Below are 18,417 nucleotides of genomic sequence, written 5' to 3'. Positions count from 1 at the left end.
GTGGTGGAATCTAAAAAATAAAAAACTTTTTAAAAATTAGATTCCTATAAACTAAATTAATTATATTTAGAGTAATATTTTTTAATCTTTTATTCACCATTTACACATCCTGAATTGCCTCCTCACCAATAATTTTTTTTAATTGTGACAAAATCCTTCCAGTTCCTATAAAGTGCTCTAATTGTTCTGAATTATTAAAATTGAGTTAAATTGTAAAATATTATGTTAAGTAACTGTGAATTAATTGGAAAGTAGGAATTTAGTGGAAGGTTTATGAATTGGTGTGTATGATGTCGGACGGAGTATATCCAGTGATAAAATTGCCTGATAATTGTAAACATGTTTCGTACATAAAATCGAAGATCATAAACGAACTGCTAAAGCTGAGCCACTTTGACGTGGTTGATAACGACAGGAACAAATGTTTTGTTCCGGGCTGTCAGGGCTCCGACGTTAACCAGTTGAAGTCGTTTGCCCTCATGGGATACCCTCCACTTAGAACTTATTACTCAATTAATTACATTGGACTCGGTCTTTATCCTCTTAAAAACATTGATATTGACGACTGGTACACGGCTTATATTCCGATTAATTTGAATCATTTTTCTGATAATTTCTCAATTAAACATTTTCTAGTTAAGATTATTCGGAGCCCTCGCCTTTCCGATGATGATTTTTCACAACTTCGTAATCATATAAACGGGGCCTCGGATCCGCAATCATCCGTGACAAAACAATCAGACCCCTCTCATCCTGACCCAAATATCTCTAACACCATAGGTGAAGGATTGATGGTAACACCGTCATGTATGTATGCCACAAAGCAGGAAATATCTAGCATACTAACTTTTGAGGAATTGGACGTAAAGTTACAAATTTTAATACAAATTAAGGCCAAACCTGGATCTTATACTGTCTCGCCTAATTCAATCAAACTAAACGACAATTTTGATTCTTGCTTTCCTAATTCCGGTATTTTCCTACCGTAAAACTACATCTTAGCTATACACTTAGATATATACTATCACATAGTAGTTATATACAGTAGTATATGGATGATGGTATGTAAAATGTGTTTAGAAATAGAATGGTATGTAAAGAATGTTGACGATATAATTGCTGAGCGTTTGTTGTTTAAAATTCATCCAGTTAAGTCTAATAATAATACTGGTAACAAACATAAGCAAACTGACTCCTCTACGTCTAGTACTAATGACTCTAACACAAATAATACTATGGACAGTGATAAGAATATTCAAACAGTGATGTTATTAGCTGAGAATGAAGAAATAGGATTAGAGTTAAGTAAAGAAGTTGGGTTTAATGACCTTAAGGATTTGTACAGACTTGACAGTGCAGCTGATGCTCTTTTTTACTGGGACGAATCGCTGATTCTAAAGCTTAAGTGGACTGAGAAACAGAACAAGCTTCTGTATTACCTGAAGACCTTGATTAGCGGGAAGAGTATTGAATGGGACAAGGACTTGAAGGTTTGGAAGGTTTCCACAAAGTTCCTGTTTGAAACCGTGAAGTTCTGTGTTTTTCTGGGTCTTAAAGTGGAGAGTAGAGTATTGTTTGACCTCTGGAAGTGGTTGGTTGGTGCGGGAGTTTCCACTCCTTCTGAATTTGACGCGAGGATATTTACTAAATGGTTGTTTGATTATGGTGTTTTTTCGTTTCTCCGGGTGGTGGTTGACTTTACCAAAGAACCTTTGACTGCCTCAATTTTACCCTACAACAAGGGCCTGATAACAGCCTTTAAGGAAAGTGTAATTCAAAATTATGTTTGGGACAAAGAACTCAGCTCCTGGAGGTTTAATAGTGTCCCTGACCTCATCCGAGACCTATTATCAGTTAATCCCGCGTTTAGAGAAAGCAACTCCTCAGAACGCCAATTTATGGAATTAAAAGGCTTTTATATCTACTCCATCAAAGAACAATTACAACAGTCCAGTAAACCAAACATCAACAAAACACAACATTACATCAAACAGTATCTGATTACTATATTTATAGTTCAATACCATACTATACAGTTAATAATATATAGTAGCTATTACACAGTTAACATAGTGTATACCACCATTGGGATTGTAAATTATTTTCCTCGATAATTTCTATCTCTATCAACTCTTTACATTATTTTATTTCTTTGAAATTTAGAATTAATTCTATAAATTATATACCTTTCATATTATATTAGATATTATTTATTAACTTTTATCGGGGTGTAGAAAGATTAATATTATTATTGTAGGAAAAATGGTATATTAAAAAGGAAGAGGAGGGAATATGAAGAAGACGAAGAGTTTGTAACGAAGATAATGATAACGGTTGCTGGGAATGATGATCACTTACAACGCCTTATCAATAAAGTTAAATCAGTTGTTGAGTAAGCACTTGATTAAGGAGGAACAACTTCCTTGAATAATACATATACTATATTAGATACCTAGCCACTTCAATCAGTATAGTTGGTTATGTAATATTTTATATAGTTGTAGTTAGTATATTAGTTTATGTATGGTTGTAGGAAGGTGTCACCTCCTTTGAGTAGTATATCATCTAGTGGGAAGATAGTGATGGGAGGAGCTGGCACCGGAGGAATTGAGTTTCTCCAGGTACCAACTGATCTCGACACCTGGAACCAAGTATCCATGTGCGTCGTGCCAAATGAAGAAAACAAACAAATTCCAATTAATAAATATGACCATAACGTATCTCACTCCTATTTTCTACTATTATACTATTATTATTAGTTGATGGGGAATTAAATCACCTTAACAATTCAGATACTCAGATATATAGCCCATCCACTCAAGAATAAGTTTAAGATGAATGGTATAGTTAATGGCGAGCTTAATCGGGGATGTGTTTATAGTTAAAGAATCTGCAATCGACTACCTTTTGGACAATTTTAAAACTTGGCCTGGACCACATGATTCAATCAATTATACCAAATGGAGCCATATTATTAATATGTGCCTACATACATACTCCCACTGGAGCACAACATATGTCTAGTTAACTACCTTTAAATAGACCTAATTATTCATATAGCTAATATTATAACATATGGTATGATAATATTGATATCCATATAGATAGTAAGTGTAGATAGTAATATTGGTAGTTGATAGTGATTTAATATTGGATTAGAAGTGAACCTAGATGTTGGGGAGGTGTGGATTTTGATGGTAGGCAAAGCTTAGCACAGACCGGTTTATTTGATAATGAAGATTTTTATATTTCGGGCACAAATAATGATTCAACTTTTGTTAGGTACTTAGTTGATTTCAGACTATGTCCCTAAATATACGCTAATGTCTTAGTTAGCCCTCTGGGATATATATCTACATCGTTACCTTCTACTGAGAATAAAATAGCCCAGATTATAACAGTTAGAAACGTTTTCATATATTTGTATAATTAAAAATAATGGTTATAGGATGCTGATATTGTTAGGATGCGGTAATATAGTAACAAATCCTAAAGATGCAGAGTATGTGATTATCACTGATAAAGACTCCAACGAAGCAAAGGACCTGTTTCAGTACCAATTACTCCTAAATTTACTACTTCTCCAGGACATTTTTACTTAGTTATATAATATTGGTGGTTAACACTATACTAGTTGTAATAAAGTTAAGAGTACTAATATAAATTGTAGAAAGTTTGGAAATAATGATGAAGATTTGATATCAATAACACATGGCGCAAGACACTCTACATTAGTCACTCCGAAATACATTTATGATTGTATTCTGGAGTGGAAACTTAAAAGACCAACCCACTCCCTCGGTCATATGGCATTCTAATATATTATCGTAATATTTACTCATTAACCAATAATTAAATAAACCAATTAACCGTTAAATACCCTAGTTGATTCTAATTGAGTACTAATTAATACTAAAATAGTACCAAAATAAAGGTAAAATAAGACTAAAATAGTGCTAAAATTAGATAAATTATAACTAAAATAAAAATGTGGTAAATCTAAAATAAGGATAATTAAGGACTAGATTATGGCTTAAAATATATTATAGTATAAAGTAAATATGATATGTAAAGTATACCATACAAGGGAATGATGGATACAGAATACGGTACAAGTGAAGATCTAAAAAGAAACGAGAGATCTAAATAAGATTTAATTTCCCTACTTAAAACACTATTTTTTATTAATTATCTAGATCCTCAGTTAATTAATATTGTTAAAATAGCTCTGACGAAAATAACAACTATAACATAGTAGATAAACCCAAGAAAGTTAGTTCAGCAAATAGTACAAAATGACTCTGCGTGATATCTACGGAGCATACTTAAGAAGTAATAGTATCAAACTAAGTCCAGTGAGAATTAATATAAACAAAATTAAAACAACTGAAAAGTATATTACCGAACTAAAATTGGCAGAGATCAACTTCAACTCCAACTCGGGATACGGATTCAGGAAAGTAGTTAAGGGTTTTAGAACTCTTTGGAAAGCAAAAGGACATAGAGAATACGCTACACAGATCATAGCAAAAAGTGATGAAAACTTAAAGAAACTGAAGGAAGTAACATTGAATCTCTCCAATGGAGATATTGTCAAGCTGTCTAAACAAGGTAGAAAGTGGATCCAAAACAACAAAATTACCCTAGACATTACTCAAGGAGAAAGTTTATATAACTCCAAATATAAGATTAAAATGTCTACAACTATGAGAAAATGTCATAAAAAAGGCACGAAAGAAATTGAAAGTAAAAAGGTCCTCATAAAAGAATTCATCTGTGAAGATGACTACGCATTTGATAAGATTATTGAAACTTTAGGTCCAGAATTAAACCAGAACGTAATTTGGAAGAAGACAGAACGCTCAGTATGCGCAGTAAAAGTGTCATTGGCCCTCTGTAGTACCGATGAAAAATTCATGTCATTGGAAAGCAGGTCCGGACGTTATGAACTTTTTTACTGGACAGAAGACACAGGAAACTGGGAAAGATTAACCAAGTCAAAGCTCAACCTTCGCAACTTCAAATTTGGCTATGATAAAGAGAACGTTCTCAAATTTGTAGAATATTCTAAAATAACATGTAAAGAGAAGGTTGAGCGTTTTAGTTACATGATGTACATTGATTTTCCAAAGAGTTTTGAGCCAAAAAAAGAATACAGCGTAGCGAAACAACTGGAATATAACATACTCGAAAATACAATAATATTGACCTACAAAAACAATAAAACTGTTGTTCAAGACCTGAAAAATGAAAAAATCAACCTAATGATTAAAAATGATGAACCTGTAGTTGAACCTGTAGATGAACCCAAAGTTGAACCCGAACCTCCTTCTAATGATAAAACCTCCATTGAAAATGAAAAGGAAAAAGAAAATTTGGCCACAAAATTCAGCAAATTATATGATAGTAATAACAATAACAACTTTCATTCCATTTCCACACTTAACAATTTAAATAGTCTCACCGGTTCTATTATGAATGAGGTCAGCAGTTCATACAACAACAATCCTAATTCAATTAATACTGTTATTTCAGAACCTGATGCTTATGATGATTCTAAACTTTGTGATAATGTGGATCCTCCTAAGAGCGGGAATAAAAAAGAGTCAGATGAAATAGTTGAGAAAGTAAATGGAAATATAAACAAATTAGTAGTATTGAACATTGATGATAAACCCCCAAAAAATGAATTCGCTTGTAGTAAGGAAGATAATTATAAAGATTATGTATGTTACGATGGCTTCTTAATTAATAAAATAGTTGAAAACAGTAAGAAAAGTACCCTTACAAAGGTGGTATGGTCAACTAATAATCCCAAAGAGTATACAAGCAAAGTATCGCTTTTTGAAGTTAAGAACGAAAAATTCTTAATGATTCCATTTAAAGATTACCAGTACAAAATGTTTCATAAGGACAGCAAGAATAAGAGTTGGAACGATATTACCAGCCAAAGAATTGCTCTGCGCAAATTAAAATTATTAGATGAATTTGGAATTGATATTGCCTCAACTGGTGAGTTTATCTATAAAGGAAGGTTTACTTTTCAAATAAACCCAAAAGTACTCTTTTGTTCTGTAAAGTACAGAAATATTAACTACTCAGGGCCATTATATCAAGAGAACGATTATGGGAAAATGAACCAAGTTGATGTAAATGTTCTGGAAAACGCTGTGAAATACAATTACATAACAGGCGAAACCAAGAAAGTAGAAATTGATAAATATTTCATTTAATTAAGATTATTTATCCCATTTTTTCAATTTCATTAATATTATACTAATATAGTACATTTCACATATTAGATCTAAAAACTGAGAACGATCTCAAATATGCTTAAAAGATCTTGATTTTACCAATTAATGCAAGTTTATTTTAAAAATATTGTTAGAATCAGTATAAAATTGTGATAATGTATTTGAAAAATGGGTTTCCCAGTTCATCAAAATTAATGAATGAACCAATATTCAAAAAGATAATTTTAGATTTTAATGAGGAAGCAACAATAAATAATTATGTAAAATGCAAGAATAATAGTAATTCTGTTCACTTCAAAAGTAGATTTGGTACTAGAATCATTAAAATAATAGATTCAAGCCATGTTTTAAATGGCAAACCTTGGGTAGTTTGGGAAAGCGAAAATGTAGATGAATTAGTTAAAGATGCATCATATTATATTAATAATTTTGGTGAAAAATACGTGGCTTTGTTGTTTGAAAATAATAACTATGCATTTCTACAATACTCTGAATGCCAATTGTTTGTAAAAAACAATACTCAAAAAAGAAAGAATTTGAATATTTACAAATTTTATGATATTCATGATTCGAATTACAAGAGACTAGAAGACCTTATAGGCCTTTATTTAATTGGCTTAAAGGGCTTCAAATATTCGGTTGAATTTCACTTTTCAAAGCATTGTAAAAAAATTTTTGGTAAAAATTTGCCAGTGAATTTAAATTATAACATTTTTAAAGATGAACTCTATGTCAAATTTATCAACGGAAGGATAGAATTTCTAAACGTCAATAATAAACATATTAAACTATTTAATAAAAAAGAAAAAATTGGTTCATTAAATGTAGTTTATCCTTTAAATGAACTTTCTGGATATACAAATACAACTAATGTATATCATAGTACTATTGCACCCATAAATACGTCAAGCAAAGTTAGTGGGAGTAATGTCAATATTACAAGTACGTTTGAATCAGAAGATAATTCATTGAATATTCATAATATTGAATCATTCACTAATAACACAAGATCGTTTAATAATTCTACAGATTTTACAAATAATGGTGTAAAATTAGTAGTGTTGGATATTAAGAAACAGGAACCGACGAGGGAATATAATTGTATAGACAGCAGAAAGTTTACAGAGTTTATGTGTTACTCTGGATATGGAATAACTAGGGTATTGGAATCAAATGGCAGAAAGGTCCCGAGACTGATTTGGTCATCTCCAGAACGAAGTTGCCATGTTTGTAGAGTATTTCTAAACAAACATAATAATAATAAGTGTTTGATGTTATTGTCGGCAAATAATAATTACTTAATATATCAATATTCAGATGAGTATTCCTGCTGGGAAGATGTAACCCATACGAGAATAACATTAAGTAGGCTAAAACTTTATAACGATCATGGAGATGAGATTAAATTGGCAAATTGTGAAGTAGTCTTTGAAAATTTTGAGTGTAAAATTAATGTTAGAGGTGATTGTGTAAGGGTGGATTGGGAAAACTCAAGCTTCTCAATCTCAGCAAAACAGAATGCAAATGATAAAATCGACTTAATTCTAATAAATTTATTATATAACACAAATGTGATCTTTTTAAGAAATGGAAAACCAATTCTATTAAGCCTTCTCTAACCTATACCAATACGGTTTATTTATCATATATTAACAAAAATAATTTTAAAATAAACTTTGATTGAGTACAAATCTGTCAAAAATAAAAAAAATAATCTTATGATAATATTAATACGCATTATATATTTAGAAATATCTGTAAATATACTTAATACTTGACAGAAATAGTAATAACTAATGGATCTATAAATTAATATGTATTAAAATTATTTTTATACTAATAGATCCGACACTTAATATTAAAAATACAATAACGTTTAAAATAATGAAAAATGGATTAAATAATTTAGATATACGAGATTATGTTCCTCTCCTAAATCCTGTAACTTTGGACATAAGTCATAAATGCCCAGGAGATTACTATAGTTATACCGAAAATTTTAATGATAGGGAATATTCATGTTATGAAGACTTTGGATTTAGCTCAGTTATTGACTCAAGTCAGAGTTTGTCCAATAAAAAATTGATTTGGGAGTCAGAAAATTTCAGTCAACTTGCCAATAAAGTTGAATTTGAGCTTGTAAACAAAAGGTTAAATACTCTGACAATATATCAAATTGGTGGTGAGATTAGGAAGTTCGTTAAAAGGTCGGGATTTTGGCATGAACTTAATGGCATTACACTGAACATAAATGATAAAAATGTTTGCGATGGGATATTTGAAGTTCATAAATCATCCAAAACAGTTAGTTATTTTAATGAATTGAGGGCAAAAATTAAGTGTAAAAATTTGAAAACAAAATACTTCAATACTGTAAACAACTACTTCTTTAGTAAAATTCTAATGTATAAAGGCCATTTGGGGATTAAAAAACTAATATTCAAGACCGATAAATGGTCAGAATACTCCAAACAAGTATCACTTTGTTCTGTCGATGGAGATAAATACCTATCAATTTTGCACAATAACTATAATTATTCATTACTAAAATACATAAAAGAGACTAGGGAATGGCTAAGCATTACTGAATCAAGGATGAATTTATCAAATTTAAAGTTTTACAATGGAGATAAATATTTGTCTATTGGAGACTTGAAGATAAAGTATAAAATATTTTTATATGAAATGAATTATTGTGTTATATTCCGGAATAAAGACCGAGACCCTGAATTTATTGATTATTTTCTGTATGATTTGATAAAAGATTCTCTTGAAATTGTCTATATAAGTGGAATCTCAGTTACTCAGGATCCCACCAACAATATAATCAAACTACATAATAACACTGATACCAACACTAATTTCATTGATAATGTCGATAATTCAGTTAAGAACTCTATTGTTACTGGTAATGCAGATGATGAAATTGATAACGGTAACAAATTGGATAATGGGATAATCTTAAATATTAATGGGAATATGAATAAAAAATATATCGAATACATTTGTACAAGAAATAATAAATTTAAGCAAATTTCGTTTGATAATTATACTGTCTGGTCAGCAAGCGATACAAAAGAATATGTTGAAAAGGTATCGTATTATAGTGGAATTGATAAATATTTGATGATATTTTTGCACAATAATAAACATTTGTTATACTATCGTCAGGGTAACCTAGAGAATTGGATCGATATAACCTACAAAAGGGTAGACTTGAAGAAGATACATTTAATTAATGAGGATAAGAAAAGGCTGACAAATAAAGATTATGACTGTTGGATGAGAAACTTCCTCTGTGAAATTAGGCCCAAGAAGAAAGTTGAAGAAATTTTGATAAACAAGCTGAATTTACTATATTTAAATGGTTATTACGATGAAATTATAGACCGAATAGCCATAGATTTTATATACGACGAGTTGATAATTGTTTTTAAGAATGCTAAAATTATCGCTTTCAACATTTCAAACCTTAAAGTTAAACTTATACAACATGATTGATCTTTTCATACATAACCTTAACAATAGTATATTTAGCCACAAGTTTTTTGCTGATAACAGTTAATATTTTGCTCTTATAGCCGAACATTAATTACATATAATTTTATATTACATGTGTAAAAAATTAAGTATGTTGTTACGGACGTCTTCATCGACAATCTGATGATGGTGTATAGATTCCAGAGCTTCAAATGCCCTTTTAAGGAGAAGAGAAGGGGTTTCGTGAGAGTTTAGAATGTTTCTGCAGTAGACGAAATCCTGGTCTAGCAACTTGTTAAAAAAGTTCAAAAACGTTTCGTGTTCATGATCAGGTAGTTGGTACACTACATCCATCAGTATATTACTGATCAATTCCTCCACATCAATACTAGTTTTTTGAACCTCAGGATCCAAATTAAATTCTTCACTATTCACCGTGTTAACATAATTCACTCCCAATGATACAGAATTTTCTTGACGATCATCTTTAGAGTTTTGTGTGGAGTTTTGGGCGGAATTTTGTATAGAATCATCTTTAGAATTATCTATAAAGTTCCGTGTGGAGTTTTGAGGGGGATAATCAGTATTTCTGGTGAAAATATTAATAACTTGTTGTTGTGTTAATGCATTGCTTTTGGTTAATATAGAAAATAGGCTTTGTTCGGGATGTTTTGCAATGTAATTAACTACCCGTTCTTGTTGTTCATCGGTCAGAAGGGAGTTCCAGTCAAACTCTTCAAGGTTTAAAAAGAGCTTAATTCCCTTTTCATGTAACTTTTTCTCAAACTTGGCCAACATATTCTTTAACCAATTATTTTTCATCATATCCAAGATCTCTAATGACGAGTCTTCTGTTATTGGTCCCTCCGGGAAAACAGTTACATTATCATTTTCTACAGATATATCCTGTTTATCCTGTGCATTCTGTTTATTTTGTGTGCTCTGTGAATTAGTTTGTTCAAGTGGGTCAGTTATTTCTAAGCCTAATTTTGAGTTAAAGTAATGAGTGGCAAAAGATTTGAGTGTGTGATAATCTTCGTAAAAGTTAGTATACCTTTCATCGTGTTTCAGTTCTTTCCTGCTCAAAATAACTTCAACCACAAAGTCTTCTACCAACCAGTTTAAATAATTGGTATTTTTATCCATCGGATTGTTATTTTTACCAATTGTATTGGTGATGAGGTCTATATAGTTTTGGTTAAAGGTTTTCTTTTCCTTTGTTTTGGCCAGTTTTTTCTCTATGGTAAAAGGTATTAACTTACTCTTAATAATTCTCTCGTTATTCGAGTGTATGAGGTTGTACACTGAGGTATAATGGATGCCAAGTTCACCAAGTTCCTCCGAAACATTGTGTCTGTAGTAGTAATAGGACAAATGACACATTTGAATCACTAACTGGCTATTGATTAGGTTAATTTCCGTAAGAAGATGATTAATGAGGATTTTAGGGGCTGAAAAGGTGGTAAAATCTATAGATAATTCTGATAATTCACCCAGGGGGACAAATTGAATTTCAACATCTGGCAACACTCCTCCGAATATATATTTATTGTACCTGTCATAAAGTAGTTGAATAACACCTTGAAGTTCATCTCTGGTCAATCTCTCCTGATTTATAAGATCAAATAAATCATTTCCGGTCTCCTTTCTCATACTAACATTACCTTTATTTTCTACGGAGCTACTATCAACTGTGCCACAAGAAGTATTGGTAATGCTGTAATTACTATCGGTATTATCAACTTTGCTGATATTATTAACAGTATTATCCATAGCATTGTCAGTAACAATGTTATTACGTATTTTAATATTATAATCTAGAAGATCGTGTATTTTAGTGGTGTTGGTGAAGGTATTTAGTATGTTGGTAATTGCCTCTATTAAGTCTTGGGTGTATATTAATATGTTTTTGATAAGTTCTTCTCTTAGGTCAGAGAATGCCAAGTCAACTATTACCAAACTTTCCCAAATCAAAGAGGTAATGTTGTTGTGCCTGGATAACTCTCTGATCAAGTGGTGATAGGCAGTGATGTGGTGTTTAAACTTGTTTTCCAACAGATTTAACTGGGTCAATTTAAGTTTCGAGGTAACCTTTATGGAAGCTGGATTAGATATGACACTGTGTGACAAATGAAAGTTGCCGGTAACAAGCGATGATAGAAAACGAGAAATTGGTAGCCTTTTTTCAAGCCAAATCTTATCCAAATCTTCAGTCACCAATGATTTGTGAAGTTGATATACAAAGTTATCAGGGCCAAGGCTGCTCTTAAATACCTCAGTTAATCTATTTTTACACATCTTATAACCTTTTCCCATTAGTCCATCAGGGCCAACCCTGTTTAATTCACCGCGCGAAACACCACTTACATTGTCATTTTCTACAAAGTTGTTTTTGTCATTGATTGGGCTAACTGATTCTGAAAGGTCTAAGAGTTGGAATGGAAATGAATCGTTGGTTGAGATAAGAAAGTGTTGTTTCATTCGATTTTCCAGATTAGACTCCAACATGTCCTCGAGACCGGTACTTCCCTCATTAAAGGTCAGTTTGCTACAGTATTTCAAAAATATTCTCAGCATTTCATCCAGAATTACTCTCGAAACTATTATTTTATCTCTTTTTACGAGATCGTTTATGTAAATTGTGGGCGTTCTAAGGATTCCACATGCGTCATTAGATGATAAATAATCCGAACTAACAAACTTTATACCAATATTTATGGGAAGTCGACCTGAGAAGAGGTTGAAATTGTAATAGTTCACAAGAAATTTCAGGGCATCAGGATCGTCAGAAGGAACTGAATCATCCAAATACTCATTTATAAAAGACACAAACTCCTCATTCTGCCCCAAGTACTTTTTATACACCAGTCCCAAATTATCAGAACCACTATTACTACCATTACCGACTATATTATCGATAGTGTTTATAGTATTATTTTTATACTCGGTATTATCATTATTATCCTTATTGACAGTGATTTCATCATTGCTTAATAACTGTGTGAGGAAACTTGTGCGTATGAAATCATTGGCGAGGGGATATAAGTTAAGATTAGTGGTACATTTCTGGTGCAATCCCATCACAAATAGAATGCATTGAACAACTTCCAAGTTAGCTCTCTCAATGATGTCATTTACACTGGGGTTCCTGGTCAACGAGTAGTTAAGGGAATAGTTTTGCAGTGAAACTAGCGAGTTGAGAAAATCAACACAAACTGTAATAATCCGATTTTGTATAAAATTCAATTCCACTGGCTTTAATTCCATTAGTTTGTTCATAACTGGAGTGAAAAGTCCTGTAAATTGCTCGAACCCACCCATTAACAATGCTCTTTTTATATCACGCACAGGCACAACTACATCATCGCCCCTAAACCAGAAATTATCAATTCCTTGTCTTTTTTTGAATGACTGGTCAAACAATTTGTAAAATTCATTTGCTACTACCTCAGAAACACCATTTACATTATCATTTTCTACATAGTTAATTTTGGTATTTGTTATGGGTAAGAAGGAGTTTGGGAGGAAAGGACTAAGATCAATGCTTGAGGAAATTGATTTTGGATCATTTAAATCCGATTCTTCCTCTAAAATGAAGTGGTCTGAATTAATTTGGGCCATTAAATCTGGATTATACTCTACTAATTTGTCCAATGGAGACTGAATTACTGTGAAATTGAGATCACTTTGACCGGTACCACTTTCAACAAATCTGAATCCGTTTAATACTGTGGTAACAGTGTCAACTAAGTCGAATGGTGAATAAATGTCCAAAAACAGCTTAACCATTGATCGAAATACACAATTTCCCAGAGAACTGGGCAAAGAATTTAGTTCATTGGGGTATAAAATCTCCGGAAACTCCAGTAGGTTTGTTCTATTAATGATGAATAGTTCTCTTGTTCTAACTATTGCGTTGTTTAGCAAATTTTGTGATTTGTAAAAAGAAAATTTCAAGTCACAACTTGGTAATAAATTGTTGAAAATTTTAATGTTAAAGTACTTCCAAACGCCTTTAATGTATTCCAACGACTCTTCAGAGCTGGTGAATCGAGGGTATTTAATCGAATCCATTCCAAAATCCTTAGTGTTAGTCAATAACTTCTCCCACTGCTCAACGTTAGTGCTAACAAAGGACCTAATAGTCTCTTCACACTTTTCATTTTCCGCATCCAATTCGTCACTCTCACACTATTACAATCATCATTCCCTTAATTAAATAAAAAAACAATATTACTAAATACAACAATTGTTAACTAATGTTAAACGAAACTTTATCTCTCGATATAATTAACTATTAATCTTTGTTTACCATAATACTTAATTATGATTATTTTAGAGTTAACGAACTATATTTAATGGACTTTCTGGTATATTAAATATAATTCATGGTATAAGTAATAATTGTATATAAATGAGTAGAACACTGTAAAGAAAGGATAATACCTGCAGATTAGAGTGTTTTCTAGCAATTTTTGCTATATTAAGTAGCCTTGATCCTACCAAATAAATTAATGCTCTGATTGATCTAAAGGCTGAAAACTCAAAATTATCGTTGATCTTACAGGGAAAGCGCTGTTTATGCTCATTGTGAATATGAGTACAAACAGTTTCCAAAGGACCAGATAAAGTTTCAAGAACATTACTCAAAGACTCGTGACCATCAAAAGCACACGTATATAGTTTGCTCTCAACATCCTTAAGTAAGAAATTAGTATCACCATTATTATAGGTGTTATTCAACTGTTTAGTACCAATCGCTTTATACAACTGTGAGTTGCCAGTATTGTTACTAACCGAACCAGATTGCTCATATTCCACTGGAATATCAGCGACACCGGTGGAGATATTGTACTTTTTATCCGAAATATTCTGATCCGCGTAATTTAAACCATTTGAATCATTTGTGCTATAAAATACAAAGTTAAGTGGTGAGTTATTATATGGAATCTCGGTGGAATCTTCTAACACATTTTCATGTGTGATCAAATTGTTATCAATTTTATCATAAAATCCGTTTACAGCATTTTTGCAAGAATGGTTGATGAAAAAAATGTCATTTTTAATTTTATTTCGATGAATTGTGAACTTATTTGAGCTATTGTACAAATTTGGTTTATTCACGATTTTAACAGTCCTTACGCATAGAATCAACAAATTATATAGTACAAATTTATGTAAAAACATTAATTTTACACATTTTCACAGTAACTTTACAAATGTGTAGTTTTAAAATTTTATATTATAACCCATGAATTATATCAAATGAGGTCGTGTATTGACTTGGAGGTTCACTACAGCATTTTGATTATTTGTCACTAATGAATACAGCTACTCAGATGTAATAGTGGACATAGTGTCATCTGATCGGATTGTTGTAAATCAATAAGATTAAGTTGGTTTGGAGTTGATGGTTGTTATATTGGTGGTATGTACTGGTATAACAGTAAGGATAAGGTTTACCTGAGTAAGAAATCATTGAGTTGGTTAAGCTGAATGACATTAGAAAGATCATCGAGGCATATTTTACCGAAGAAGCCCATTCGAAATTGGTTAATAAATATCTTATAACAGTTTACTGGATCAACTGAATTCCATTTCTTTTCAATCATTTCACCAATATGTTGCGATATCTATACAAATTTCTAAATAGTTGATAATATACCGTCTATACAGCTAAGTAGAAAATGCGTTAACCGGTGACAAGAAAAACATATAAAGTGTAAACAAGTGTAAATCTAGGAGTTATTTAATAGTGGTTACCTTATTGATGTTATTAGTTGGTGATGAGAGATTAAGGGTTTTAACGTAAGTGTAAAGATTTGATTTATTTAGCCTATAGAGGATATAGTCGGCGATATAATCTTCCCCTGCTACAGAATCGTTTAAACAACCCAGTGCAGCCAACTTTAAATTTATCTCAACATCATCCATTCTGTATCTTTTATTCAAACCACTATCTTGACCGTATATAACTATAATAGACTGTATAACTCAGTAGAGAATGTGGTAACTCGTGGCAAATGTATAGCTTGTATAAAGTAATGGTGATATGTTACTTGGGTAGCATAATTCCTGGAGTATCGAAACAAAAGATTTTAGGGTTAAGTGAGATGTTGAAAAAGTCTAAAAGCTTTGTTGTTCCTGCTCTATTTTCTACCCTAGGCTTTGTTCTTTCTATAACACCATGAGAAATTTAGTTCATACTCATTTTTTCGTGTTCCAATAATTCCCTTTTACTATACCATTGCTCCTATAATCATAGTAATACATTTTACAAATAGGAGATAGAAATAATGTGTAGTTAAGTACATAAGTGTATAAGTAATTAAAAAGCCCCGGAAGGAGTATTGTTATGAAAGGAATTGAGTATACTCAGAACATACCTTAAATGAATGGTGTTTTAATGCTCTAATGAGGGAAGATTTGCCTACATTTGGAAGACCAACTACTAAAAGCCAAAACCCAAGAGTAGGAAATTTGACACTAACATTAGAAGTCACAAATCGCTTTATTTTAATAATTTTCTTAAGAGATAATGAGTTTATTAAGATTACTTTATTACCAACTGATTCCAATAACTCTCTTGATCTCTAAACACAGTTTACATGCTACTATACATATACTAATATATATAACCATTATGTGATAGTTAAAACCCAAGTATATAAGTAAGATGTGGTAGTGTAGTTGAAGTAATAATACTTGAAGTGAATGTTTAGGAGTTAAATCAGCCTTGTTCAGTATAACGAGCTTATTGGTGTTGTTTGGATAGTGGTTTAATATTGAAGGATTGGCTGATGAGAGTGGTGCTCTAGCGTCTCGGACCTCCAGAACACAGTCAACTGCTTTCCTTTTATTGTTAATGTTTACCATTCCTCGAGCCATCTCAGGCGTATACCACGCTATATTTCTATCGTATTTAAATTCAGTCCTTGGGACAAATTCACTTCTATAAACATTTTAAAATCATCTAACTAATATTTAATAGTTGTGGTATATAGTTAACAACGTAATATTAGGTAGAAAAAGAAATAACTATGTGGATGTGTAAGGTGAAATACGTCGAAAGGGATGAATTATAGAAAATGTAATTGTTGTAAGAATTTTTAATTCCATTGTTTAAACTTATGGATTTCTCATATATAAAATCATCCAGAGAAGGACCCGATTGTTTATCCACTCTTTGTACGTACTTAGTATTCATACCAACAATAGTAAAAATACTAACTTTTGGTGAACTTCAGATACTTATTTTATTAAAATATATTATTCTGACCTGCTACATAAAATAAAAATGATATAAAAATATAAATAACACCCTATATCATATATAATACATTATATAATGTATAATGAAAAATGAAGTAAATTTAAATTTGTTGTTTTCTGGTTTAAAATATATTTCAAAAACAAATTTACTAAAATCTGCCTTAAATTCTCCAAATTTAACCAAATGTGTAAGCGAGTTTAAGCTGAGACTCATTAATTGTTTGGATTCTACCTGTATACCGCAAGATTCTGGAATTTCAGTCCAATTCCTCATTAACATAGCAAATCTTTTGTACGATTTGAAGGCTTGTGATCGCAAAATCTGTTACCATCTCTCAAAATCATTTGAACAAAGATCAATCATTGCGTCACAACTACAATGTAACAATTTTTACCCTATTCGTTCTATATATATTATTCCGTTTTATTACTTGGTCCCTCCAGGACATCTTATATACCGAATTTACTCTTAGTGTTACATAGTTAACTGTAGTGTATACGTTGATAATGAGGTATAGTAGGAGTATTGTGGATATACTATAACAACCCATTGTTAAACCGGAGAAGAAGGAAAATTATAAATTCTAGTTGTAAAATCACTATTAACAACGCAGTTCATGAATTTTTAAATTTGAGGGAAAATGTAACCAATATTGCAAAATTTGACAAGATTTTACTTAACCTGAAGGTGGTCGGTGACTGCTATAAGCTTCCCATCTCGTCAAAGGCCAGACTTACCCAAAGCATTATCGAGTCTTCAGAAGTGTTTAAATTGTGTTTCGATTGTTCTAAATTGTTCCTTCCAATGCTAAAAGCACTCAATTCGTTGAGGCTTGATAACGAAAAAATTGCGTCGACTATGTGTCAAATATTTCTTAAACAGTTGGAACAGAACGATTTAATGAGTTTAAATGAAGTTTCAAACGTTGTGAAATTAATGAATAACTGGGATATTTACATATTTAAGGAGTCTAAATACTTGAAATGTCTTTGTATTCTGAAACAGTTGTTTGAAAATGGTAGTTACGACTATAAAATGAATAGTAGCTCTTCAATAAAGTTACTTGTAGCTCTGGTAAGACTGCCAAAGAGCGACATAGTAAGAGAAATTTGTACATTAACTTTAAATCAAATTGGCAAAATTACGGAATTTTGCAGTAATTCAGATTTGACCCAGTTAATAAACTCAATTTCTCACTATAAGAAGAATTACCCCTCCTCTAAGATTCCTCACTTGGACTTAATATTGGACAATATTGAAACATATAAAAAATATGAACATAAAGGTAATGATATATCTGATTAATGTTATTTTTAGAGCTTTTAGGCAAAGATTTGACAACGATCAATCGCTCAAATAATATATTGAACAATATCAATCAATGTACTCCTTAATGTACTATATTATCTA

The 18,417-nt window shown here is 31.4% G+C and overlaps 7 protein-coding genes across 7 annotated transcripts; 5 read left to right on the top strand and 2 right to left on the bottom strand.

The window, feature by feature from the left end:
- Positions 1–23: 23 nt before the first annotated feature.
- TpMuguga_02g00033 (uncharacterized protein) lies at positions 24–4,174 on the top strand. The gene is made up of 9 exons (XM_759509.2): positions 24–972; positions 1,081–1,993; positions 2,258–2,392; positions 2,534–2,717; positions 2,848–2,981; positions 3,160–3,282; positions 3,449–3,553; positions 3,671–3,934; positions 4,104–4,174. Exons 1-8 carry the CDS (start codon positions 288–290, stop codon positions 3,816–3,818), a joined length of 2,427 nt encoding a protein of 808 aa, XP_764602.2. The 5' UTR covers positions 24–287; the 3' UTR covers positions 3,819–3,934; positions 4,104–4,174.
- A 121-nt stretch (positions 4,175–4,295) lies between these two features.
- TpMuguga_02g00032 (uncharacterized protein) lies at positions 4,296–6,233 on the top strand (the record flags this gene model as incomplete). The annotated part of the gene is made up of 1 exon (XM_759508.1): positions 4,296–6,233. The coding sequence occupies one exon, from the start codon at positions 4,296–4,298 to the stop codon at positions 6,231–6,233; it is 1,938 nt and encodes a 645-aa protein (XP_764601.1).
- Positions 6,234–6,409: 176 nt separating this feature from the next.
- On the top strand, positions 6,410–8,340 carry TpMuguga_02g00031 (uncharacterized protein; the record flags this gene model as incomplete). Its single annotated transcript, XM_759507.1, has 2 exons — positions 6,410–7,196; positions 8,264–8,340. The coding sequence occupies 2 exons, from the start codon at positions 6,410–6,412 to the stop codon at positions 8,338–8,340; spliced, it is 864 nt and encodes a 287-aa protein (XP_764600.1).
- A 317-nt stretch (positions 8,341–8,657) lies between these two features.
- On the top strand, positions 8,658–9,755 carry TpMuguga_02g00030 (uncharacterized protein; the record flags this gene model as incomplete). The annotated part of the gene is made up of 1 exon (XM_759506.1): positions 8,658–9,755. One exon carries the CDS (start codon positions 8,658–8,660, stop codon positions 9,753–9,755), a length of 1,098 nt encoding a protein of 365 aa, XP_764599.1.
- A 108-nt stretch (positions 9,756–9,863) lies between these two features.
- On the bottom strand, positions 9,864–14,921 carry TpMuguga_02g02355 (uncharacterized protein; the record flags this gene model as incomplete). The annotated part of the gene is made up of 2 exons (XM_759505.2): positions 9,864–13,925; positions 14,181–14,921. 2 exons carry the CDS (start codon positions 14,919–14,921, stop codon positions 9,864–9,866), a joined length of 4,803 nt encoding a protein of 1,600 aa, XP_764598.2.
- On the bottom strand, positions 14,913–17,018 carry TpMuguga_02g02595 (50S ribosome-binding GTPase family protein). The gene is made up of 8 exons (XM_759503.2): positions 16,799–17,018; positions 16,440–16,686; positions 16,121–16,327; positions 15,942–15,987; positions 15,794–15,911; positions 15,498–15,669; positions 15,198–15,367; positions 14,913–15,028 (listed from the first exon to the last, which is right to left on the bottom strand). The coding sequence occupies exons 1-8, from the start codon at positions 16,939–16,941 to the stop codon at positions 14,977–14,979; spliced, it is 1,155 nt and encodes a 384-aa protein (XP_764596.2). The 5' UTR covers positions 16,942–17,018; the 3' UTR covers positions 14,913–14,976.
- On the top strand, positions 17,010–18,401 carry TpMuguga_02g00026 (uncharacterized protein; the record flags this gene model as incomplete). Its single annotated transcript, XM_759502.2, has 3 exons — positions 17,010–17,387; positions 17,525–18,292; positions 18,325–18,401. Exons 1-3 carry the CDS (start codon positions 17,090–17,092, stop codon positions 18,399–18,401), a joined length of 1,143 nt encoding a protein of 380 aa, XP_764595.2. The 5' UTR covers positions 17,010–17,089.
- Between the last annotated feature and the right edge of the window lie 16 nt (positions 18,402–18,417).

Source organism: Theileria parva, chromosome 2 (genome assembly GCF_000165365.1).
Source record: "Theileria parva strain Muguga chromosome 2, complete sequence, whole genome shotgun sequence".
Classification (NCBI taxonomy): Eukaryota; Apicomplexa; class Aconoidasida; order Piroplasmida; family Theileriidae; genus Theileria; species Theileria parva.
This window is presented reverse-complemented; position numbering and strand designations above follow the sequence as displayed.

What these genes read in the sequence shown, in the direction of transcription:
- TpMuguga_02g00033 (XM_759509.2), top strand. Translation starts at nt 288, where the DNA reads ATGATGTCGGACGGAGTATATCCAGTGATAAAATTGCCTGATAATTGT. An exon ending in ACACAACATTACATCAAACA is followed by an intron (nt 1,994 to 2,257) that starts GTATCTGATTAC and finishes TTATTATTGTAG; the next exon opens with GAAAAATGGTATATTAAAAA. An exon ending in AATGATTCAACTTTTGTTAG is followed by an intron (nt 3,283 to 3,448) that starts GTACTTAGTTGA and finishes TAATGGTTATAG; the next exon opens with GATGCTGATATTGTTAGGAT.
- TpMuguga_02g02595 (XM_759503.2), bottom strand. Translation starts at nt 16,941, where the DNA reads ATGAATACTAAGTACGTACAAAGAGTGGATAAACAATCGGGTCCTTCT. An exon ending in CTCCTAAACATTCACTTCAA is followed by an intron (nt 16,328 to 16,439) that starts GTATTATTACTT and finishes AACTGTGTTTAG; the next exon opens with AGATCAAGAGAGTTATTGGA. An exon ending in ATTGGAACACGAAAAAATGA is followed by an intron (nt 15,912 to 15,941) that starts GTATGAACTAAA and finishes ATGGTGTTATAG; the next exon opens with AAAGAACAAAGCCTAGGGTA.